At 45.1% G+C, this 24217-nt stretch overlaps 3 protein-coding genes across 6 annotated transcripts in view; 2 read left to right on the forward strand and 1 right to left on the reverse strand.

The window, feature by feature from the left end:
- Nucleotides 1–5797, forward strand: part of igf2bp2a (insulin-like growth factor 2 mRNA binding protein 2a) — a 65745-nt gene extending 59948 nt beyond the window's left edge. For all 3 annotated transcript variants that reach the window (XM_086145912.1, XM_086145914.1, XM_086145913.1), the window contains one exon: nucleotides 903–5797. In XM_086145912.1, coding sequence (XP_086002038.1) covers nucleotides 903–1001 — 99 coding nt within the window. In that variant the 3' untranslated portion in view covers nucleotides 1002–5797. The remainder of the gene's footprint in view (nucleotides 1–902) is intronic.
- A 3-nt stretch (nucleotides 5798–5800) lies between these two features.
- tmem41aa (transmembrane protein 41aa) lies at nucleotides 5801–10025 on the reverse strand. Its single transcript, XM_086145915.1, has 5 exons — nucleotides 9824–10025; nucleotides 9025–9175; nucleotides 8706–8867; nucleotides 8026–8164; nucleotides 5801–6921 (listed from the first exon to the last, which is right to left on the reverse strand). The coding sequence occupies exons 1-5, from the start codon at nucleotides 9991–9993 to the stop codon at nucleotides 6701–6703; spliced, it is 843 nt and encodes a 280-aa protein (XP_086002041.1). The 5' UTR covers nucleotides 9994–10025; the 3' UTR covers nucleotides 5801–6700.
- Nucleotides 10026–10117: 92 nt separating this feature from the next.
- On the forward strand, nucleotides 10118–19275 carry ehhadh (enoyl-CoA, hydratase/3-hydroxyacyl CoA dehydrogenase). 2 transcript variants are annotated; one of them, XM_086145910.1, is made up of 8 exons: nucleotides 10118–10315; nucleotides 10400–10483; nucleotides 12035–12138; nucleotides 12679–12848; nucleotides 13190–13301; nucleotides 14816–14920; nucleotides 17271–17612; nucleotides 17967–19275. In XM_086145910.1, exons 2-8 carry the CDS (start codon nucleotides 10410–10412, stop codon nucleotides 19217–19219), a joined length of 2160 nt encoding a protein of 719 aa, XP_086002036.1. In that variant the 5' UTR covers nucleotides 10118–10315; nucleotides 10400–10409; the 3' UTR covers nucleotides 19220–19275. The 2 variants fall into 2 exon arrangements, with proteins under 2 accessions (XP_086002036.1, XP_086002037.1); XM_086145911.1 differs by lacking the exon at nucleotides 17271–17612.
- Nucleotides 19276–24217: the final 4942 nt, after the last annotated feature.

The following is a 24217-nucleotide window of genomic DNA, read 5'->3' on the forward strand; positions in this document are numbered from 1 at the left end:
ATAGAGACAATTAAAAGAAAGCAAAAGACATCCACAAATAAATAGACCGCAGAGTGAACGACAACAAGGATAAGAATAGACAACAGAATGGAAAAAATAATAATAATAATAATTGTATTAACTATCTAACTACCAACTATTAATATTGTTAACCATCCATCAACCGGCAAATAAATACGATGACGTTGGTGGATTTCCTGGGTCCATCGTGAAAATACCGTTTTAAGAAAGGACCGTGACGCTTTTATACTATTCATAGAATTTCGGACGATTTCGGAATCGGCAGACGCCGACGAGCAAGCTCTGTAAAGGTTTGTGGTAAACAGTTCATAAATAAATGAAAGAAAAATGATCGTACTAACTATTAAATTCAATCATGCTTTCAATATTCCAATAATTTTGATGGCAAGACTATATCCTCGTCGATTCGATGAGGTTTCTCGGAGGGATCCTTTGAATTATTATTGGAAAATTCTAATTTTAAGCTTTTGCTGTGCGCCTGGTGCTACAAGTGTGTTGACGTAAAAAAAAAACAAAAAAAAAAACAAGATCTTATTTTGTCATGAGAGAACGCCTGATCGAGAATAAGCAATTTATGTTATCCCTTAAGGCCTTTTGCGGCTCTCGAACCAGCGAAGTTGTGCATATAAAAAATTCCTGATACGAGTGAGAATGAAATAGTGTTAAAGCTTCAGACTCCTCCTGCGGAAAGACGTATTGCAACATTTATCTGTTACTGTTCGAGGTCTGCCAAGTAAGGGAAATAAAGACACTCCTTCTTTGTGTTCACTTGTTTGCTGTCGCTGTCTGGCGGGTCCATATTGTGCAAAAATGCCAAATCTGGAATATGAGATGGAATCAAATTCGAGGCGCTGATCCTTTGTGTGATGTCCGTCCGGCAGACTGCACAGAGGAAGATCCGGGAGATCATTCAGCAGGTTAAACAGCAGGAACAGAAACACCAGCAAGGCGCCGCCGTGTCACCACACCACTCCAAGTGACCAGCAGAGCGGCTCCAGCGGGCGCCAGCCAATGAATGTAGCCCTCCCAAACGGACAGAGACCTACCCAGACAAAGGCCGAGGCCAAGGGGGACACGCAGGGCAGACCAGCAGCACCGGGATCAAAACCAAAGAAGTTCATTGGGGGGAAACATGTGAGAGCCAAAGGCTGTGGGGGCATCGTGTGCACTGCCAGCCCTGTGAGAGCAGATAGAGCAGCGGGAGAAACCGTACTGATATACTTGCAAAAAAAAAAAAAAAAAAAAAAAAAAAAAAAAAACAAACAAAAAAAAAAAAAGGTAAAAACATTTAAAAGACAAACAAACAAAAAAATTAATCAATACGGAAGGTGGGAATGGCAGAGAATTCGAGAGCTGTTGTCTTCACGGTTAAACAGGAAATAGTGTGTCACCCTGCATAACGTTATCTCTTTAGTTGGACTAACATAGGCCTAACACAGAGGATGCAGCAGCTGCATTAACACGCAGATGTGAGATTTGGGATAGAGCAAGAGCTTCTCTCACCGGGGTTTGAGACGTTCAGATTGCAAGATGAAATATCCTTAGCAGTATTAATACAGGGTAGGAACGTGTATTGATATACTCTGACAGTATGCGCTGTTATTTTTCCCTATCACGAATAACAGCAAGACTCGGTGTCGTTTTTAATATTTTACTCGTTCGAATATATGAATCGCGCCGCGACGTAAAGCGGCTCCCTTATTCGTTCATATCTTAGGTCACTGAAATCAGACGACTGCAGCCCGTATTAGTGAACATAGTGAGTGGTTCTGAGGTTTTTGTAACAAGCCTGTGTGTGTGCCAACGCAAAAAGATAACGTCCCGATGAAATGTTTCCCACCATTCATATCTAATGCTTTTTTTTCCCTTCCTTTTCTGCTATCACTTTCTCATCACTCTCTCTCATCAATTATAAGATTGTTTTCGAATAGGTTAAAAATACATGTCATCGAGATACCTTTGTTTAGGAACCCGACGACCGCGGGAGGGATTTTATTTTTGCCTTTTCGCGGCCATCAAAGTGGTATCGCTCTCCCATGTTGTGCAGTAACCGTGTGTACTTTCGTGCTCGTCTTGATGCAGAACAAAAACAAGAAGAGAGGACATTCTCCTCAACAATCAGAGCTAAAATTGATCTTTTAAAAAAAAAAAAAAAGAAAAAAGAAAAGAAAAGATCGGTGCACTTTTTTTTTTTTTTTTTTTTTTTTTTTTTTTTTTTTTTTTTTTTTACTCAATAGGCGATTTGAATGTGCACCGTCGGCTCTTCGGAGACACGGCGATGGCCGACGAAAAGAGTGTGTGTGTGTGTATGGGTCGGGGGGGGGGGGGTCGCATACGTGGGAAAATTGGGGTTCAGGTGGTGGTGGTGGGGGTTCACAGGGAGGCACTGTATGTCCTGTGGTGCACACACAACCGCAAACGTGACCGCAGCCGCGTTTGGCTTTAACCCTCTCTTGTCAGGGAGCTTTCTAAAAACGGCGTGACAGCTGTGAATGTACGATATGCAGCCTTTTTAGAAAAACAAAACAAAAACAAAAAAAAAAACAAAAAAAAAAAAAGTCACCCCTGCCTTGTCCAGCAGGTCAGGCCAGCGACACAGACACGCAAGATTGTCACTCTCACTCTTTCATTTTGCCGTCGCTGTCGTCGTCGTCGTCGTCGTTGTCGTTGCTTTTTCGGCGAGCTGGCCGGCCGCCGTGCGAGTTTGCAGGCCTCGGCGTCCCCTCGCGCTTTACTTTGGAGACCGCGGACGCTTGTTGCCTTATTTCGTCACCTCTCGGTCATCACTCCTCAGCTTCACCTTCCAGACGCAAAGGTTATTGCCAATTCGCACAGCTTCCCCCACGTGTGTGCGTGTGTGTGTGTAAGCTTGCAAGAGTATGTGTGTGTGTGTGTGTGTGTGTGTGTGTGTGTGTGTGTGTGCGTGTGTGTGTGTGTGTATATATATATAAAAAGAGAGAGTAATATTTATGAATCTATTTTTTTCCTATTTTGTGATGAGAGCTATTGATAAGAAACAAAAGAAAACAAAGTCCTTTTCTTTTTTTCCTCAGTGGGACACTGCCATATTATTTTGAAGGGAAGTGTTTATTTTCTTGAAAACTAGACTATGAATATTAATATAAATAAAACCTGAAAAAATGGGAGAACAGTAAAGTGAACCACCGTGTTAACTTTGGTCAGGATGTAAACAGTGCGCATGTCAGTATTGTGATCTACCTCAGGCTTCAGGGTACCTCAGTCCAATCTTTCATTTCCCCCTTTTTTCCACATTTTGTATGCCTTGTTAACTGATCATTTTCAGCATTTTTAATTTTTCTTTTTTTTAAATGAGAAAAAAAAAAAAAAACAGAAGCGAAGAGATTAACGGTCATCTCTAAACTCTTCAGGTCCAGCCGACACGTGAAACTTTGTAGTCAACTCTTTTGGACTTGTCTTTGCCTGGACGCAACACAACCTCTAAATGATACAAAGGATTTCCAAAATCGATTTTTGTTTTTTATTTTTATTTTATTTTTTTTCCAGAAAGGAATGAGGAGCAGGATCAAAGGGGTACATACCTGCCCGAAGTGGTTCTGAATGAGGATGCTGTGTACTGATTTCACCATCAAAGAAAGAAAAAAAAAAAAACAAATCTGATTATAGAGACTAACCAACTGTACCTCCTGTTTATTTCCCAGCAGTACCTCCAGGTTTTTTTTTGTTTTTTTTTGAGACTTAAAGAGAAAAAAAAAACAAACAAACAAACAAACGAAAAAAAAAAAAACAGATTAACAACATGAATTTTATTCACCTGTGAAAAAAAAAAAAAGGAATTTTGTAACAACCCGACAATACCAGCTCTATTTGATAACGGCATTCTCTGGGGTTGATTTTAAAAAGAACACAACGCTGCAAAAATACACTGACAGGACTCTTGAACATGGTGTGAAACCCTCGTCTTCTGTGTAGAATGTAGACCAACACTAGTTGATGAATTGTCACTGTGTACGATAAGAAACCTGTATATCTGTAAACATGTACAGTAGAGTCACGCATAAATGCATCGTTTCCTGTCTCTCTTAACACTTTACCGGTGTGCGTCTGCGCTCTGAGAGACGGTGGGCGGCGTCCCGTGCGCCCGCAGAGACCCCGCCGGGCGCTCCCATCTTCCTCTTTTTTTTTTTTTTTTGTCGTGCTGTACAATTCAGAATTACCTCTCAGAATCAAAGGCTGACTTTAGTGACTAAAATCGTATGTAGGGTGAACAATGAGATAAAGGAAACGCCATCGCGGCGGTTTAGCCGATCGGTGCGGAGCCGAGTCGCGGTTCTCGGAGGGCCGGTTTCCGTCATCGGACGAGATGCGTCAGTTTTGTCCCAGTGAACACAAACAAGCAGTGCTAAAATCCTCTAACAAGGTCTCTCAGACTCACAAAATGCCTGAGGCTGTCGCAGGACGCCTCCCCGCAGCCAGTACAGTACCTTATACTGATGATAGCTCGCCGGATGCGATGGCGCCCTTGCGAACGCTCCTGGAGCGCGACTCCCGTGGCGTTCTGTTTCGGAGGACACATCCGGGAGACGGAGAATTTCAACGGGAATTTGTCTCGACCTGTCCGCAGCAGTAGTTCCGAGAGCAGTTTCTTAGCCGACGCTCTTCGCTCACGTCGAAGAGGCCTCGTCGCACCTCTGCCTCTTTCGCGTTTCCGGCTCTGGAAGCGCAGGTTTCCCCGGTCCGTGGTGTCGCCGCGGGGCCTCCCGAGCGGGGCCTTCCGAGCGGGGCCTCCCGAGCGGGGCCTCCCGAGCGGGGCCTCCCGGTGGTCGAGTCGTCTGCAAGCCTGAGGCGAAAACTTGTCACGGTGATAGAGCTCTTTCTTTTACCTCCAAGGATTGGTGTTTCTGAGTTTTGTGGGGTGTTGCTAGACATTAATACACAGTACCCGAAAACCACAATTACACACTTCACTGAGGCTGTATAGTGTTGTTAGTCATATCACATGGTGGTTGGATAGTTTAGGCTTTTATTTTGTTTTCTGTTGATCTGGTTTTCTCGTCATTTACACTGTTTTAATAATGTAGTCTGGAGACGTAGCTGGGATTCTTAGCTTTAATATTCATTCCCGTTAGATCACTACCAATACTAGCTGTTAAAATTGTTTTTAAAATATGCTAGATAGGATTATTGAACGCATTTGGAAATCAATACGGCAAACGAAGAGTACCGTGTCTTGCAAAACGACACGGGTTGACGAAAAAACAAAACAAAAAAAAAAACAACGAGTATCCAGGTCTGAAATAGAGCAGATCAAACTTGCCTCTGGGGCCTCGCAGAGAAGAGGGAATTCCACCCGGACCGTATGCAAGGGTTTCGTCAGGTTTGGTCAGATGTGTGCAGGACTACGGCGGTGTGTGTGTGTGTCCTATCTTGTTTGTAAAACGAGAAAACAATCATTGCATGAGACAGTTGTAGGCCAGCCGGTATGTAAGACACTTCATGTGGCACTAGACTCTCAGTAGTGGTTTAATGGATCCATTTATTGACTATCTTTCACCATTTGGGAGATTACTTTTGTTTCCTCGGTAGGTCACAACCCACGAATTTCCCATGGGCCGAACGGTCCCGAACACCTCAAGGTATTTGGTGATGTTGAACGGACATTAAAATCCATGAATTAAAATCCACATCTTATGGATCCTTGCCTTTCTGGTGACAGGCACACTGTGGTTTTGAGTTGTGAGTGAACTGTATTGCTGAGCAACCTGGATCTGAGCAATAAAGAAAATTTGAAAGAAAACGTCGGCTTTTTGCACAATTTATTTGTTTTCGCCACCGGCGAAGGCGCAAGGTCATTCCCAATTGTGACGGAGCACAAACTGTTCGGAAGGGGCCACGCCTGAAAGCGTCCAAAGAACCCAAAATGCTGACATGACAAACTAACTTGTTTCACAGTAACAAAATAAAGAGAGCCAGAAATAAATAATGTGTAGACTTGATGTTCCAGATTATTGTTTATCCCATCCAAATAAAACAGGAACTACTGCCAGTAAAAAGGAGCAAAAAGACATTTTAAGTATAAAGGTTTTCAGAGAGATGGCCCCCAAGATCCGATCAAATAAAAACAAAAATGTATCATTAAATTTGCCAACTCTACCAAAACATGGCACTCTTCAGTTTCGCAATCTTTCCAAAATGCAGTTAAAAGCTATAAACAAGATTTGGACTTTATACAGTTGTACAAACAAGATGAGGAGATAAATCATGTTTCAGTTACAAATAATTGACACAATACGGTCCACCTTTGCAGGGCAGCCGCCGAACTGACACCAATATTCAGCATGTTTGAGGTAGAGCTTTGTCAGCCTGCAGCAGCTTGATAAGGCACTTAGAACACACACACACACACACACACACACACAAACACACACACAGACGCGGCGGCGACATCCATTAAAGCCCTTTCCTTATTTTTCACATTATTACTGTACATTCATACATCTATGTACATATTATTTATAATTAAGTTTGGTAAAACATAATCCGGCTGTGTTCGTTTTAACTTTTTTTTTTCCTAAAGCCTTCAATCCCTTTCTGTGGCCCACCTGACTCAAGCAAGCAAAAATTTGAGACCGACGCAGACGTACACGCACAGACTGGACGGCTTCGGTGCAGCAGAGAACGCTCTCCCTCCAACGGGAAACTACTGACGCTTCTTATTTTTGAGGAGTCCGTTCTGCGATTGAGCGTCCACTTTGAGGTGCCGCTGACCGTAGCGGCGGATGAGAGCGCCGGGCAGCAGAGCCACGCATGCCATGGCCAGGAGCTGAGTGAGTCGCTCCCACGAGAACAAGTCATCGAGCGACGACACCGTGGATAACATGACGCCCGTTTGCACGCAGATGAAGTTGTAGGGAAGGAGGCCTGCAAAGAGACGTCACGTTGGTGATTCATTCGGCAGCGGGAGGAACGAGATGAGACGCTCGCGTTCGGCCTCATGGCGTCAACCTGAGCATCAGCTGCGCATGAATAATTTGATGAAGTCCTTTTATAGTCTCTCCTGTAATTGTCAAAGATCTGCCAGGAAATTAACAAGAAACTACAAGTACCGAGGCAAGAAAATGCCCTAAAAAGATCTTGATCTTTTGGAAAATGGCCTTTAAATAATAAGAAGAGTAGTAACAGAAAAATGTAAACAGACGTGTTATTATTACTATTCGATTATATATATTTTTTTTTTCAAAGGATCATCAATTAAGTTCCAATATTTCCTCTGAACATATTAATTGGATTACTTCCTCAGTGCAATTTTTTTTTTTTTTTCAGTATTTTCCCACTCTAGAGGAGAGCAATTGATTCTTATGGTGGCCTTTACATCCCAGAACCTCTTGGAGGTCGGAGCTTTTGTTCTTCTCCCTCACAATGACAAGACTGTGGTTTTCAACACTAAAACAGTTTCCTAGTCTTTTCACGTGAGACACGGGAATTTTCAAAACCAATTGTGAATGTCAAATCTTGTAAACACTGCATCACTGCTGCTGAGCCAATAAGTGCGCATTAAAATTAATTTACGACTGTTCCACCTCAATAAAATGAATGCAATGGTAAGCAGATGGAAACCGCGTGGCAGAGAGATGCCAGATGATTCTCCAGTTAATGTTCTTTTCTTTTACGTACATTTTTTTAATATATTTTACTTCAGGGACAATTAAAAAAAAAAAAAAAAAATCCGTCTTTTCCTAACAGCAGGTGTGTGTTTTAAACCACGTTGGCCACAGAGCTAAAAAGCACTTCTAACACACGAACCAATCACACACTGAAATGAAAATAATTTCGATAGATACCTAAGAGTTGACAAATCAAGTAATTAGTCTTTGAAATGGGACCGACCACAGACAAAATAGAATAGGGATTTTTTTGTTTGGTGTTTCCCTGCAGGCACAGTGTGAGTGCTCGATGAATGTCCCTGCATCTTTTACTGACAGCTTACACCTGCTGTTGCTTTGGCGTGGTGTGTGTGATGCTTACCGATGAAGACGGAGCAGAAGAAGAAGGTGATGGGGATGTTTACAATCGGGGCAGACATGTTCAGGAACCAGTTGGGAGTCATCGGAAAGAATCTCAAGAAGAGCAGAAAGAAAAAGAGGCAGTCCTGGTTCTCCTCCACCTGGGAGGGATGGAGGGATCACCTTAAGGGTTCTTATCACCGAGGTTTCAAAGTTAATGCAAAATGCAATCAAAAAGGACAATAATTAGGGATTATCCTTAACCTTATTTTAGATGGATGGCACTTTGCTTATAACACTGTAAAACCTGTTTTCACATCACAAGTGCGCTGATATCACTCAAGTCAGGATAGTTTTATCTCAGATTAACGTTAGCAGCGCCATACATGACTCAGCCACAAGGAGGTTGGGCCTCCTTGATGCACAGACATTGTAAGTAAAATGTAAGTGGATATCTGTCATGCAGCAGTTTGTGTGGCTGATATTTGCCAGAATGTTGGACCGTAAATTAGTACAAATCAGACGAGGCTATTTCTGTGTTGTACTGTTGTTTAAAAACTAATAACACACGCTCAAAAGAGCAGACGAGGGCTGAAACTCACAGACAGTTCTGTACGTTCGTGTACGTTTTAAAACATTATTTCACACGAACGATTTTTGCAGTTTTAGACTTTAGTGTTTGTTCAGCGCAGGATAAAGTACCTTCCTCTGTAGCATGTTGACTTTATCCGGGAAGAGATTTACAATGTAGTGTTTTCCAAAGGCCTGGGACAGGAGGAAGCACGTGGTGGATCCGACAGTGGTGAGCAGGCAGGCGAGTAGCAGTCCTTCATAGGGTCCAAATATAGCCCCAGCTAAAATGTTCTGAACAATAAGAAGTCAATCAGAATTCTGTCGTTCAAATATTTGCAATACAAGTCTAAATGAGGCATGCTCTTCATATCAAGATAGTCGTACTAGTATAGATTGGCCTAGTTTTTTCCACTGCGTCTGTCAGAACAAAGAACAACACGACACCTACCAGGAATGAGGATCCAGGAATAGCGAAGGACTGCTTGTAGAGATAAGCACTGCAGAAGAGCAGCAGGACATATCCAGTGTGCTCTGTTTTGTAAAACTGAAGCAGCTCAGCCAGTTCCCTCAGCTCCTCCAAATCTGATGGGAACTTCAGCCTGTCACGATGTAATCAATACAGTAAAAATCATCCTGTGAAATATGGACTAAATTGTCTTCCAATATATATTTGCATTACAGAACTGTATCATATAACAAAGGACAATAAGAGACACAATAATAGAAAGCGTTTTTAACTCCCCTCTCTGTGGAGTAAAGGGGTCTGCCACAGCTTTCTACTGACAGGGAGCTTTGCATGGATAGCAAATCTACTGGATAGCATACTAGATATGTGAATATGAAATACAAACTAACTTCCAGACAAAAGCAATTGCATCAGTTATTGTCACAGGGCAGTAGCAAGGAGGTTATTGGCCCCATATTTAGTTTAAATGGTTGGCACCTGGTTAAAAAATCCAGTTTTACAAGTGGACCTCTGTGCATGATTTTTTACATGGAGGAAACCTGTGACGTCTGAGTCCTAGCATAAACATGCTCATGATACAAAATACAACTTAAAGGACTGATGGTAATCCTAAAAAGTGTTAAATAATCGTCTTAATTGTCTATTGTGTTCAGTCAGCTGGGATGTCGGGGAGAAGAACTACTATCAGTATCGTTACGGCTGCATATCATCTTAAATCAGGAACGAGTTCTCTGTATGTGAGGTTAGCTTAGAGCGATGCTAACAGGAAACACTTTCAAACCTGCTGGGTTCCTCAGAGCTCCCCACGGGATCTTCTTCGGGTTCCACATTGTCAGTCTCGGCCGTGAGCTGAGAATGTCTCCTTGGTCCCGGGGGAAGGTAGAGGGACAGGAAGTAGAGATACAAGCTGGCGACGGCAACGACAGCTAACAGTCCCAGAAGTGAGCGCATATCCACACTTGTCAACCAGCAGAGAAAAGTGACAACAGCGGAAGCGCAGAAACGCCGCAGTAACGTCACATCCGGGTGGAACACGTTGTCGTGAACATTAAAAAAATAAATAAATATTCACATAGCAAAAGCTTTTCGCACTTTGTGAATGACTTTGAAAAATATGTGGTATAAAAATAAAATAAAAAAAAAGATAGGAATATTTACAAACAAAACTTGGGCTTTCTTGGACGCTTGAGACGCTGGTGCTCCTTGAGTTTGTGTTGCAGGGACTCAAAATAGGACGAAGAAGAAGATCCTGCAACGTAGAACTGGGATAAAGGTGATGGACGCCCTGCAAGTTAAAACAGACGTGTATCAAAGTTCATCCTGCACTTGAGAAGCTGCAGTAACTTGTGTTGTGTAGGGGTGACAGTATGGCTCTGTACAGCCGTGTTTCTGGATCGGTCGCCTTAATTTCTCTCCATAATCCTCCCGTCAACGCACTCAGGTGAGCTCCAAAACATGAATACTTCCTGTTAATTCTAGGTTCTTGGCAAAACAAACAAACCAAAAATAAAACGTTTTGCTCTAAAATGTTTATTCTTGTTGACATTGTTAACATTGTGTCGCGTATGATCGCCCCCCAGAACATTTCTGTAGTGTTTGTCCTGCAACTTTGTCAGATGTTTTTTTTTTCATGTTTTTTAAAGAGAAGAAAAACAACACGCCACGTCCAAAATCAAGTTCCAGTGCAATAATGTATGACTTAAATTCTCTGAAAAATTAATGGAGTTTGATTCGGGTCAAACGTCATTGTAATATTCAGTGTTTGGAGTTGCTTCTTGTTGAGAACATGTTCGTGTTAACAGGCATCCATAACAGATTAAAAATAGATAATAATAATTTCATGCTCAATGGTTTTATTTTGTCTTTTGCAACAGCTGTCACCTAAAATCCCCTTCCTTCACTATCTCTGCTTAACAAAGATCATGAAACATGCAGAAATGAAGAAGATAATGACTGCTTTTGATTTTTAAACCCGGGGTCACTGGATGTTAGGTCTGTCACAAAGCCAAAGAAACACTTTCAGAAAAAAAAAGAAGGTTATTCAGAGTGTGAGGGCTCCCCTAGGTATCTACTAATAACCCTGTCTTTGTCGTGTCAGAGTAAACTTTAGATCAGCGGTCCCCAACAACGGCCCGGGGGCCGGACAAGGCCCCTCTCCACATTTTGCCCGGCCCCTGAACAATACTAGAGATGCATTATGATTTTATAATCGTAATGCAATTAATAACACATATATAATCATAATGAAATCTACTGGGATAAAATCTATTCTACAACAAAACTGGTAGTGAAATGTGTTGTGATGATATCGGTTCAGTTTCACAGCCTGCTTGCTTTCTGGTTTTCACAGTGAATTTGATATGAAGGAGCTGCAAACAGTTGTGTCTACAAGAAAGTTAATGTCTTTTTTTCTGTGAGCAACTTGAAAAGGGTTATTTGGATATTATTTATTTCATAAATTTCATTATTTCATGCTATTTATTTAATAAATAATGATGTTATTTATTTTATTTATGTTATTATTTATTTATTGTTTATTATTATTATTATTAATTTTTTTTTTTTTTCTTTTCATTTTATTTTTCCCGGTCAAGAACCCTGGAAAGGGTTAATTTTTGGTTATGTGTGGCTCTCTGGAAGACAATAAATGTTTACGTTTAGACAACTTTGTAATCGTCACACTTTTTGCCCGGCCCCCCGTCAGAGAAGGGGAAAGTTATTTGGCCCTGGCAGGAAAAAGTTTGGGGACCCCTGCTTTAGATGGTCAACATCATCCTCTCCTGAGCAAACCCTTCAAAATCAGGACTGCTACTCTTTACTTATTCACAAAATCTCACAGATAGAAGTGACTTTTTTATTTTTTATCTTACCTTGTTACAAATTCACATCACGAGGTTGCCCAGTGCAAAGAATGTCATGCTACATTGCTTTTTTAGATGGCTTTTATTTGCCTTTTTTAATTATTAAACAATGTCATGTCTCTGCCTTGCAGCGCAGCAGTGAGACAGGGGATTGTTGACACTGTCCAGAGAGCACTTGGTGACCCAGTGGTGAAGTCTGTTGTCATCTGTGGACAAAATGGGATATTTTGCGGGGGTATGAGCCTCTTTCTTCTATCCTGTTCATATAAAGTGTGAAAGGGATTCATAGTAAAAGCAATTTTCATATATTGTTGAGTTCAACTGAGCCATAATGTCATTACAAGCACATACAACAATGTTTTTTTTTTTGGTGGGGAAATGGGGAGATGTTTTTTTTTTTTTTTAAATCAGAAGTTATTGTGACATGTGACTATAATGAAGTACTTTCAGTAGTTTGAATTTTTTTTTTTTTCAATATTTTATTTATTTATTTTTTTTATAATTTTTATTTTTGTTTTGACTATTCTCTTGCCTTTCATTTGATGCGTTGTTTTTTTTTTTTTTTTTGCAGATTTTCATGCATTTTTCAAAGATTATCCAATATTTGTATGCAGAGCCATTTCATTTACCTTTTGATCAATGAATAATGTTACATTATTTATTTATAAAGTATGAAAAATAGTTCAACAGATGTTTTTGTCTCCTCCAGTGCCCAACCATTTGGCACAAGCGTAAATGGACACATTCAAATTGTGAATTTGGGATTGTGTAACAGGAGCGGATATCAAGGAGTTTGGGACCGCCATGTCCGGGCCGCCGCTGGTGCCGATGATCCACGCCATTGAGGCGGCAGACAAGCCTGTGGTCGCCGCCATAGAAGGAAGCGCATTAGGCGGAGGCCTGGAAGTCGCGCTCGGCTGCCACTATCGGATCGCGCACTCCACGGTCGGTTCAAGGTTCAGAACATTTTACAGCCCCTTTTGGTTAATATCTATCAAACTGTGTTTTCTCATACAGTAAAAGCATTTCCGTTCCACGAAAACTATTCCCGCCTCAATTTAAATGGGTAATCTCCGAAATAAGACCTCTCACAGAAGGCAACTTTGTTTACAAATTGACTGCAGCACTGATTTGACATGATCTAATAATCCTAAAAAGGGGGATATTTTGATAAATGTAATAACCCGTCTAATGTGCTTACGGGGATGGACGAAGGGCTCGTCTGGGAGAGTCCTGCGTCTCCAGGCTCCCCGGTGCCTCCCGTTCATGAAACTCTCACCGTTCAGGCCAGACTGGGGCTCCCGGAGGTGACTCTGGGCCTCCTCCCCGCCGCAGGGGGAACCCAGCGTTTGCCGAGGCTCATCGGGGTTCCGGCCGCCCTGGACCTGATCACCACAGGTAGGAAGGCGTGACTGACCTCATTTCATGGAAATTAATCTGAGAATATAACATCAGTTGGTGTGTCAATTTGATAAAACATTAACATGTTCCTGGGCAAAACAGTGACATTGAGGAAAAGACAGGAGGCAGAGCTGGAGGTTGCAGGTGTGAAGATGTTGAGGTTCTTTTTGGGAGTGACCAGGATGGAGAGGCTCAGGAGTGAGTCCATCAGAGGGACGGCACATGGTAGATGTTTTGGAGAGAAGGTCAGAGAAGCCGGACTGAGATGGTTGGGTCATGCACAGAGAAGGGAGAGGGATATATATTGGTAGACGGATGCTGGAATTGGAGGTCAAGAGGAAGACCGAAGAGAGGATCTATGGACGTTGTGAGAGAGGATATGAAGGTAGTTGGTGTGAGAGAGGAGGATGCAGAGAACAGGGTCAGATGGAGAAGGTGGATTCGCCGTGGGGACCCCTGAAGGGAAAAGCCCAAAAGAAAAGGAGAATTTGTCACAGGGGTGCAAGACATGTATGACCGAGACAAAGTGACGACTGAGATGGTTTGAACATGAATACTCTGTTCATGTCCAAACCATGGTGAAGGTCTGGGTAGAGGGATGCTGAAAGTGGAGCTGCCAGGCAGAAGGTCTAGAGGAAGACAAAAAGAAGGTTTACAGATGTATTGAGAGAGGATGATGTTAGTTGGTGTGAGAGAGGAGGATGCAGAGAACAGGGTCAGATGGAGAAGGTGGATTCGCCGTGGGGACCCCTGAGGGGAAAAGCCCAAAGGTGAAGAAGAAGATAATTAATATGTCACTGGGCCTTACTGTGTGCATCCCAAAACCTTCTTTGTGCACTTTAGGTGACATATAGACGCCTGAAAGATTGTTTTATTGATGAATATAGATCAGAAAGACTCTTGTCTTTTTTATCCTGTTGGTCAGCCCAGCCGCTTCCTGCCTATTTTTGTTTATCTATTTTATTTTTATCATTGCTATTATCACTCTGTTTATGTTGTCGTTAAGTTTTGGTTGTCTACTTTCACCCTCACTGTCTTCCTTGATGTTGTTCCTCTCTCTGCTGTCTATTTATTTGCGGATGTCTTTTGGTTTTTCTAATTGTCTCTCTATTTATATCTATACTCGTATTTATTTGACACTTATAATCTGTTCCGCTGCTGTGACAAAAGAAATTCCCCAATGAGGATCAATAAAGTCTATCTTATCTTATCTTAGATGCTGATTGACTAAGCCATTTCCTGTAATGACCTTAGCTGGCCAGCAGATGGCAGCATGTATTTAGTTTTATTTTCCTCCCTGCTGTAAAAACTTGGACTTTATGGTTTGTTTAAAAATTGACCTTCGCTTATTTTGTGACATCCAACTCTTTTATCCTTTCTTTCCCTTTGCCTCTAAATTCATAAATGATGGAATCAGACAGGTTACTTTGTGGTTTGAATCCGTCTCAAACTGAAAAAGGGCACATTTTCTCATCCATCTCGAACCCGACTGACTCTGGCGTTCACCGCAGGCCGGCACGTCGACTCTGCCGAGGCGCTGAAGCTCGGAATCCTGGATCTGGTCACGGATCGCGACCCCGTGGACGCCGCTGTGAACTTTGCCCTGAGTGTGGAAGGTGAGACAAAAAGCAACACGGCCACGTGATGATCCCCCGCTATTCTGCAAAAACTGAATGCGGTGAAAATCAAAGGGGAGGGTTGGATTCGTGCTAAAGCTGTTGTTTTATAGCTGCAAATCCGACATCAAGGAGCGCGGAGATCCCAGGCTGTCGAAATCAGAAGAAGGAGGAGAAAACATGCGAGACACTTCTACCACAACATGAGCCATTAATGTTTGATGGTTCTGTCTGATGTCTTTCACTTCTTATACTGTATTATTCAGACGGGCAAAAAGGGACAGTACCTAGAATATTGATAACGGGACCTCAGTAATCATTTAGTCAGACACAGATTGACCTGCATTTTTGGAAACGGACTCATTTGGCCTTAATCTGGCCGGTAAGGTGAGCTCTGACCCCGATCTTTGGGAATGTCTAAAAATTTGCAAAATAGCGACGCTAGCGAGGCAGAATAATGGCAGACTCGGCTGTGAGGGGAAAAGTAATATTTAAAACGCTAAATTATTCACTCACGACGGCGTAGTCGAATGAGAACACGTTTAGCCCGGCCTCATCCGATGAGTCCACCTCGCTGCATCCTTTATACGTCTCATGATTTAAACTCTATTTTTCACTCTTGTACACAAAGGTGCCTTGTCTTAATCTGAAACTCCCCTTTAACTTAATATTCAAGTCACGTGTGAGAATAGTTAACCGTCGCATTTCGCTCAAAAACGCACCGGGTTTGTTCGAGCGTCGACGACGAGATCGACAAAATCATAATCTTACGACGGGAAATGACGGATCCGCCGCCGCCGAGCCGATGGCGAGATTATTGACGTCTACTTAGAAAATCCGGGTTTAAATCCGGTGGATACAGGAAGCGCTGCGCATCTTTGCGCACCTGTGAAAGCCGCTAACCGATTTCTTGGATTCTCCATTTGCGGGGAACGTAATCGAATCAGAGGGCGGTCGTAGTTTCGTGATTTTCGATGACGTTGTTCGTAAAGCCGAGGCTCAGAGTGAGTCAGACGGAGAAACCCTCCGCATGCAGGATTTGGATTTGAGTCGACGGACGTGAGATCTGCGGAGATTTCCACGGATCCTCCGGCTTTGAGTTGATTGGCCGGGTCCTAAAGCGGGGACAGAAGATATGGCTTCGGTTAAACTCGCCGTGAGCGGCTGTTATGGAGGCCGAAGTCGAGCCGTCGGTCCGGCTCGGAATCGCTTAGTCCGAAAAACGCTTCGTGCATTTGTCGCACGTGTTTCCTCCCCGGCCGCCGCCGCCGCCGCCGCGCACAGATGCGAGTCTCCCCCCCGCCGCTGATGAGATTAACCGTTTTGACCAGCGTGGTCGCAACATCTGCCCTTACATCTGTCAGGACAAACCAGGCCTCCCACTCTCTGCAGAACAAATCCATGGAAACAGCTCAACCATTTCCAGATTAATCTCTGAATATAATGCCGTATCTGAGAATCACTGGCAGGACGTGACCGTGCCGACGTCTAAAACTAAAGTTTGCACGAAGAGGCCCGCGCTGTTCACGCTTGATGTTTTAGAGACTGACTGACTGATTTTTTTTTTTTTTTTTTTTTTTTTTCCGCTCCTGGACGGAGGCGAAGGGCCGCGGATCGAATGCGGCTGCTGTCCCTTTAATCTTTGCCACGGTGACCCAGTTTCTGGCTCAGACCCACAGCTCAGTGTAATTCGGTGGAGCTGTAAAGGATTCCGAATACTGTCTCATGTAATAATTCCAGAGGAGACGGGAATGTGAATTGAAGACAATTTAAACATGGTTCTTTCCGTGGCTATCTACTCTCTCGCCGCTTCCCCAACTTAATTCACCGTAGACACGGAGTCACGAGTTGATAATGTTTTTGACTCTAATAGTAAATCTCCCCCCTGAATTTTCTTCAGAACAGTCCAATCACCTGCAGCCCTAGGAATCCCAAAAAAAAAAAAATTCCCTTCTCTGCTTTCAGTTAGGGAATTGCACAGCTACTTTGCCCGCCACCAGAAGGGTGTTGTTCAAGGTGAACTGTAACGGCGCTCGGGCCGAGTCCCTCCAATTATCTCGGAAATGGTCTGTCAAATCATTCTGCTCTAAGAAGCTACGGGGGTATCCGGTGGTTGAGCGGATGCGTGTTTCCGAAAAACCAATTATTCCCGGACTGTGTGCTGGCTGACAAGTTGATTACAATGGAGAGGGGAAAAAAAAAAAGAGGTGGCGGCGTTAACTCGGAGGCATTTTCACTTTAAAGAAATAATCAAGTTTCTCCATAATTACTCCCATGTTTGGGTTTACGGTTTGACCCCCCCGAGCAGAAGTCGCAGCCCGAATTTCTCCTCTCCTTGCTTTTGGTGCAGGACAATCGCTGGACGCTCGTCGTCTAAGCGCGCGCCCGTGCCCGCCGACTCCCGATTTGGACGCCGTGTTCGCGATGGGGATGCGGCGGGTTCACCGGAAAGCCCGCGGAGCCATCGCTCCCGCGGCGTGCGTTCAGGCGGTCCGAGCGGCCGCCACCCTGCCTTACGCCGAAGGGATGGAACGGGAGAAAGAGCTGATGGCCACCCTGTTCTCGTCGGGCCAGGCCCGGGCGGCGCAGTACTGCTTCTTTGCTCAGAGGGCTGTGAGCAGGTGGAGCGTTCCCGGCGGAGCTCGATGGGACAACAGCGAACCGAAGCCCGTCCGTAAGGCGGCTGTCATCGGTAAGAAAAGTTCGTTTCAACCCAACGCAAGGGTTTTGACTCGGGCTATTTATGTGAAATTCATGTTGCCGGTGGAAACGAAGCCCTAGTTTACCCTTTAGCCAGTTCTAAGTGGAAGAACTCTCTCCTCCCTGCAGCTCGGATCGGATATATGACAGTTTGGAAATGTGAAGCTCAGCAGCTTGCGCATTAAAATTGCAAGCTCTGGAGAAAAAAAAAAAAACTTTTGCAACAACTATAGCAAATCTAGTATTCTGCATATTGCACAAAAGGCACATTTGTATACTTACGCGGACGCTTTTAGGAGGAACGCCAATGGGATCAATTTTGTTATTATTTTTCTTCCCTCCCAAGGGCTCGGCACAATGGGGAGAGGAATAGCGGTCTGCTTGGCTCAGGCAGGAGTGTCCGTTATCGCGGTGGAGACGCAGGAGAAGCAGCTGATGGAGGCAAAAGAGGCAATATCAGGGATGTTGGATCGAGGGGCCGAGAGGAAAGGAGCGGCTCCCGCGCACAGTCTCGTTTCTTATTCCCCAAATCTCCAGGCCGTCGCGGATGTGGAGCTGGTCGTCGAGGCCGTGTTTGAGGACCTGGCGTTGAAGGAGAAGGTGTTCCGGCAGATGTCCGCCGTCTGCAAAGCAGACACCGTCCTCTGCACCAACACATCCGCGCTAGACATCGACCGCTTGGCCGCTCAAACCCGCCGTCCCGAACTGGTGGTCGGGATGCATTTCTTCGCCCCGGCTCACGTCATGAAGCTGCTCGAAGTGGTTTGCGGCTCCCGCTCTGCTCCTCGAGCCGTGGCCACCGCCATGCATCTGGGGAAGAAAATGGGTAAAGTTAGCGTGGCGGTCGGAAACTGCCCGGGCTTCGTGGGAAACCGCATGCTGAAACCGTACGTGGAACAAGCCTTTTTCTTGTTGGAGGAGGGAGCCGCGCCCGAGCTGGTGGATGGAGCTCTGGAGGACTTCGGTTTCGCCATGGGAGTCTTCCGGATGTCCGACCTCTCCGGTCTGGACGTGGGCTGGAAGGTGAGGAAGGGAGAGGGTCTGGCGCAGAGCGGCGGGGCGGCGGCTCAGCCGGCCAGGGTCCGACAGGGCCGCAGGTACAGTCCGCTGGGAGACCTGCTCTGCGAGCGGGGGCGGTTCGGACAGAAGACGGGCCGCGGTTGGTACCAGTACGACAAACCCGGGGGCCGCGCGGCCAAGCCGGATCCTTGGCTGCACGGATTTTTGCGGGAATACCGAGCCCGGCACGGCCTCGTCGCACGTCGCATCGACCATCGGGAGGTGCTGGAACGCTGCCTCTACGCGCTTATCAACGAGGGTTTCCGCGTCTTGGAAGACGGAATATGCGCGGGACCGGAAGACATCGACGTCATCTACGTGCTGGGCTACGGCTGGCCCAGGCACCGGGGCGGGCCCATGTTCTACGCCGGCACGGTCGGGCTCGGGAGAGTCCTGGAGAAGCTGGAGCTCTACCACGGCCTGCACCCAGACGTGCCCTCCCTGCAGCCCTGCGCTCTGCTGAGAAGGCTGGCGTCCAGCGGGAACCCTCCCGTCAACACCTGGAGGAAAGCCATCCAGACGATGCGCAGCCACCTGTGAAGCCGAGTTCTGCTTTCACATCTTCTCACTGATTTAACAGTAAATTGACTTCGTCTGTACTTTTCTGAGTACTTGGTCAATTTTTTTTGCTTTCTCGCAGTGATCATTGATGACAATCAGCTGTAAATTCTTCTAAAACATGAAAAGAAAATCCTCGAATTGTAACTTGCACTTTGACTGGTTGGTACAAGACTTTCCCTGTTTGAGCGTAAACTCCGACACCTTCCAAACACGCCTCTCTACTGAATATCGGATACAGTAAACCCTTGTTTTTCGCGGGGTTACCTTCCAAAAAGAACCCGTGATAGGCAAAATCCGTGAAGTAGAAACCTTTATTATTTTTTACAATTATTATACAATTAAATACTCTATTATACATTGAAAAGAAAGAACAAACCATTTTACAGGCTCAATCATTTGTTTCACAAATAAAAGTACTGTACTTTAGAAACGTATTTTTCAATGAACAACTTCTGTGCTGTACTGTCAAATAATCATTTTAATCATCAATGTGAACAGAAGGCTTCAAATTGCGGAGATTAGCACCGCCCACCGCGACCCGAGGAATTGGATTAAACGGGAGAAAATTAAAAATGATTATGAAAAAACACATATCATGGTCTTGTTGCGGACAGTTGCAACCCTTTTTGCATCCTTATTAAAACTTATCGCTGCTGTCGTCTTTAGGTTTTTTTCTTCCTTTACGGAACGAACGAAAGATTCATTCATTCCGTAATGCCGACCTCCAGCCGCATAGCTTTTAGCTTCCCTTAGCATGTCCAGAAGTTTAACTCTATCTGCGATAGATAGCATCTTCCGCTGCCTTTTGGGCCCTTTTGTCGCTCCAGAGCGTTTTGTCAACATTATGGGTTTTAGAGAAACTCGAAATTGCAAGAGAATTTTTTGCACGTACGTCATGTAAATTTGTCAAGCTGTTTTACGTACGTGTACATATTAAACTGCGACGTTATTGACGCACAGGTAGAGAAGAAGCGGAGTGACTTTTTAGCCAATCAGAATGCAGTACACAACGCACGATGCAAATCCGTGAAGTAGCGAAACCGTGGAAAGTAAACCGCGTTATAGCGAGGGATCGCTGTAATTATCTGTCATCGTTGTAAACAATGGTATCAAAAGCTCATTTTAAAATCCCTGACCAAGAGCCAACCAGCCCGTGTAGTCGTAGAGGAAGTTACACACACAAAGCAAACAAAACAAAAGCTATAATAGCTTTACAAAGGTTTGCGATCAAAGCTGCGCAATGTAATCTTAGCCCACCCGTGGGTAATCTTCCAAAGGTGGAAACAGCCCTCTGCTGGCCCACTCTGCACAGGTAAAGCTCAGGATTTCAAGAAAATGAAGGTAAAAAGAATAATCAACATATAACCAGAGGGTTCTTAAAGACAAAGCCACCTGAACAGTGATCTCCAACCAGGGATAAATCCTAGTGGAACAAAGTTTATTCTATTGTTTGAGAGATGAGTTCAGATGATTTCCCCAAATTTAACCCCCCGCACCCAGACACGGAGGGGGGTTTTCTCGACGGACGAGTGGAAAGAAAACACAAAGTGCGATGGCGTGTCAATGAAAGCCCTCTCACGGGAATGAAATCAGCTAAATGTGATTTCGTAAAAATGTGACGGACAAACATGCCGGCGATCGAGACGAGAACCGTCGTCATGTTCAGCCGACGTGAAGCATCCAAACGAAAGAACGATGTATTTGAAAGCTACGATGAGCTGGGTTTCCAAAGCCTCCATAACGATTGAAGAGCTGGTCGTCATTTGAAAATAGATCGGTAACTGGCGATGATCAATAAGTTCAATTCTCACGCTAAACCACTACAACATTTCAATTAAAGCCTTTCAATTCGGAGGATTCTCTGCGCCACTGTGGTTTATGTAGTATGTTTATGTAGTTTCACGACCATAAGGCGCACCGTACTAAAAGGCGCAGTCTCAGTTATGTGTGCCATTACTGTATTTAACACACACATAAGGCGCACCTGATTATAAGGCGCACCTGATTATAAGGCGCGGGTTTTATATACAATCCACGCCAACACTTCCCCCTTTAACGTTCTCATGGTGTCCTCTACTACGATTATAAGGCGCACCTGATTATAAGGCGCAGGTTTTATATAAAATCCACGCCAACACTTCCCCCTTTAACGTTCTCATGGTGTCCTCTACTACGGCCGCCTTACAACAACAACACACACACAAGCATACAAGTCTGCGTATTCAAAAATAGAGCCGGAGCTAAACTCAGTTTGCTATTCACATTTTTTTTAACCGGTAATCGTCATCAATCAAACCCATGGAAGTCCTCATCCTCTGATTCTGATTTGAACAGCTGCGTTAAATCTCCATCAAACATGCCAGGTTCACTTTCTTTCGTACCCCGTTGTGCGTATCGCTACCGTGCCGCTCCCCTTCTTCTGCACAGTGTGACTCACCGGGATGTCGAAAGTGAGCGGCACCTCGTCCATGTTAGCGATGTGGCCGGGCTGGATGTGTTTGTTGGCGATGTTTTCAGGCTTGTTAAAACAACAACGTTCTGCATAACGCACATGCCCGCTATTTTATATACAATCAACGCCCACGCGGTGTTCTCTACTGTGTCCGCCTTACAACAACAACACACACAGGACGCACTGCACATTTTGAAGAAAATCTAAGACTTTTATGTGCGCCTCATAGTCGTGAAAATACTGTAAATATACGGCATCATCTTTTGTATTTTGGCTCATTCTGGTCTCTGGATTCAAAAACTTGCCGCTCCCCACGAAATAAACCCCGAAAGCCCAGGATCACCTTCCACTGCGCCGGTCGGGGGGACAGACGAGGGCAGCGGCGTTGTGATTCTCTGATGGATTCCAGGTCGGGTCCAATAAAATTAGCAAAGCGACGTCCAACTCTGATTTGCAGGAGGTTAACGTTAAGGCCCCGCTGTGGCTCGGTAATCGTAACAGAGTTCAGAAAATGTGGAAAAAAAACGTGTCAGGCACACAAAGCAATTCGTCCGTCATGTGAATTCCTTTATTGGGGTCATTTTGGGTTGAAATAAGGGTCATCTTAAGGTAGCGTCGGGGCAATGAAATGAATTTACTGCTCATTTCCAGGGGATTTCTTACATGCAGTCAGTTCCTCATTGATTTTTTTTGAAGTTATTATAATTCTTGGCTACCGTCCCCATGTCTCTGAAAACATTCACGTCCATGTGAACTTTGCAAATCAGCAAAGAATAGTGAAAAACAAAGACCGTTATCGTGACACTACTATACATAGATATGTTGTACATCCCTGGACAACCACACATGCGCGTTAAGGTGAATAACACACCATTTTTCCTCCCCTTTTTCATTGTTTTAACAAACCTCTGTATTGTTGCCAAATCATTTATATCTGATAACCACATTGGGGTAGCGCTCGGTGAAGTGTCTGCTTGTGAACAACTTCCAAGTGCCTTTGTACCACCGGGGGAAATAAAGATACAAAGGGGGGGAGCAGTCTGTTCGTGTTTGCAATGCTATATGTGTGTGTGTGTGTGTTTCAAGTCTCTTGTTTTGCTGAATCGGCTGAATCGGTGACAGCCGAGGAGGGCAACACAACTCCAAATTCCCCATTTCCTCTAAAATCTCCACCGGCTCCATGGCTCCGCACTGTTTACATCTGGCCTGCAACATCCATCTTATGGTGCACGTTGTGCGGCCGCTGGAGCTGGTTCACCTCGGACCGCTGGCTCGTCAGCCTGGGACCAGTCGATGGCAGGACCACATATGGAGACAAGCAACCATTCACGCATCCGGGCAATTTTCCCGATGTGTTTCCAACCAACCTTTTTGGACCTTTGGAGGAAAACAGTCTTCCTCTTTTACTTTCAGGAAATGAACCTCCTCCATCTAATCCTATTCTCCGTCTCTCACGTCATATCCTCTCTCACTACGTCCATCCATCTTCTCTTCGGTCTCCCTCTGATGGACTCCTTCCTGATCCCATCGGTCCTCGTCGCTCCCAAGGAGAACCCCAACATCTTCATTCCTGCTCCCCCCGGCTCTGCTTCCTGTCTTCTCCTCAATGCCAGTGTCCCTGAAGCCTCCAGCGTCACGGGACTCACCACCATCTTTTACGCCTTTCATTCTGGCCGATAGTCTTGTATTGCACATTACCGCTGACGCTTTTCTCCACCCGTCCCAACCTGCTTGAACCCGTTTTTCGGCACTGGACTGCCGGACCCTATGTGCTTACACTCCTTCAACACTCGGGTTCCTCTCATTCACAAGCATATACTCTTTCTTGCTCCCTTCATTCCTCTCCTTTCCAGAGCATACCTCCACCTCTCTAGATGTTCCTCCACCTGTTCCCTGCTCTCACTACGCATCACGATGTCATCTGCAAACATCAAGGTCCGTGGAGATTCCTGTCTAACCTCATGCGTCGGCCTGTCCATCACCATTGCAAACGACAAGGGGCTCGGAGCTGATCCCTGATGGCGTCCCACCTCCACCGTGAACTTCTCTGTTACCCTTACAGCACACCGCACCCATCTCGCACCGAGCATACATGTCCTGCACCCGTCTCACCTGCATCTCTGCCACAATACCAGAGTTCTTCTTTTTCCATCGTGCACCTCTGTAGATTTGCATCGGTAGGTTGATTATTTATCCATTTATCACTACGAAACTGTGCACGGGAGCTCAAACATGACGGCCAGCTGCGTGCACACGCGAGTGGCGCCCCCTAGCGGCCTAAACCCCTGGCCACACAGCGACGGCAGCCGGATGGGAACGTCCAACCCTCGCATTTCTCTGAACCGGAGCGGGTAAACCCGGATAACCCCCGACGCCAGCACCGCCTCGACCCCACCCTGCGCGTTCAAGTGTTCGGACGCAGCCCGGAAGCGCGTCTGGCGGCGCGTCGACGGACGCGCGTCTTCCCGCCCTCCCTCCTGACAAGTTGCGATGCGCGTCCGTCGCTCCGCAGGCGCGCTCCCGCC

The sequence above is a fragment of the Fistularia commersonii genome, chromosome 4 (genome assembly GCF_037954325.1).
Source record: "Fistularia commersonii isolate RoL2024-O1a breed Wild chromosome 4, RoL_Fcom_v1.0, whole genome shotgun sequence".
Taxonomy (NCBI): domain Eukaryota; kingdom Metazoa; phylum Chordata; class Actinopteri; order Syngnathiformes; family Fistulariidae; genus Fistularia; species Fistularia commersonii.

Coding starts and splice junctions, on each gene's coding strand:
- ehhadh (XM_086145910.1), top strand. CDS start 10,410: ATGGCTCTGTACAGCCGTGTTTCTGGATCGGTCGCCTTAATTTCTCTC. Junction 12,139..12,678: donor AAATGGGATATTTTGCGGGG/GTATGAGCCTCT, acceptor ATTGTGTAACAG/GAGCGGATATCAAGGAGTTT. Junction 13,302..14,815: donor CCTGGACCTGATCACCACAG/GTAGGAAGGCGT, acceptor CGTTCACCGCAG/GCCGGCACGTCGACTCTGCC.
- tmem41aa (XM_086145915.1), bottom strand. CDS start 9,993: ATGCGCTCACTTCTGGGACTGTTAGCTGTCGTTGCCGTCGCCAGCTTG. Junction 8,165..8,705: donor TCAACATGCTACAGAGGAAG/GTACTTTATCCT, acceptor CATCCCTCCCAG/GTGGAGGAGAACCAGGACTG. Junction 6,922..8,025: donor CTTCTGCTCCGTCTTCATCG/GTAAGCATCACA, acceptor GTCTCTTTGCAG/GCCTCCTTCCCTACAACTTC.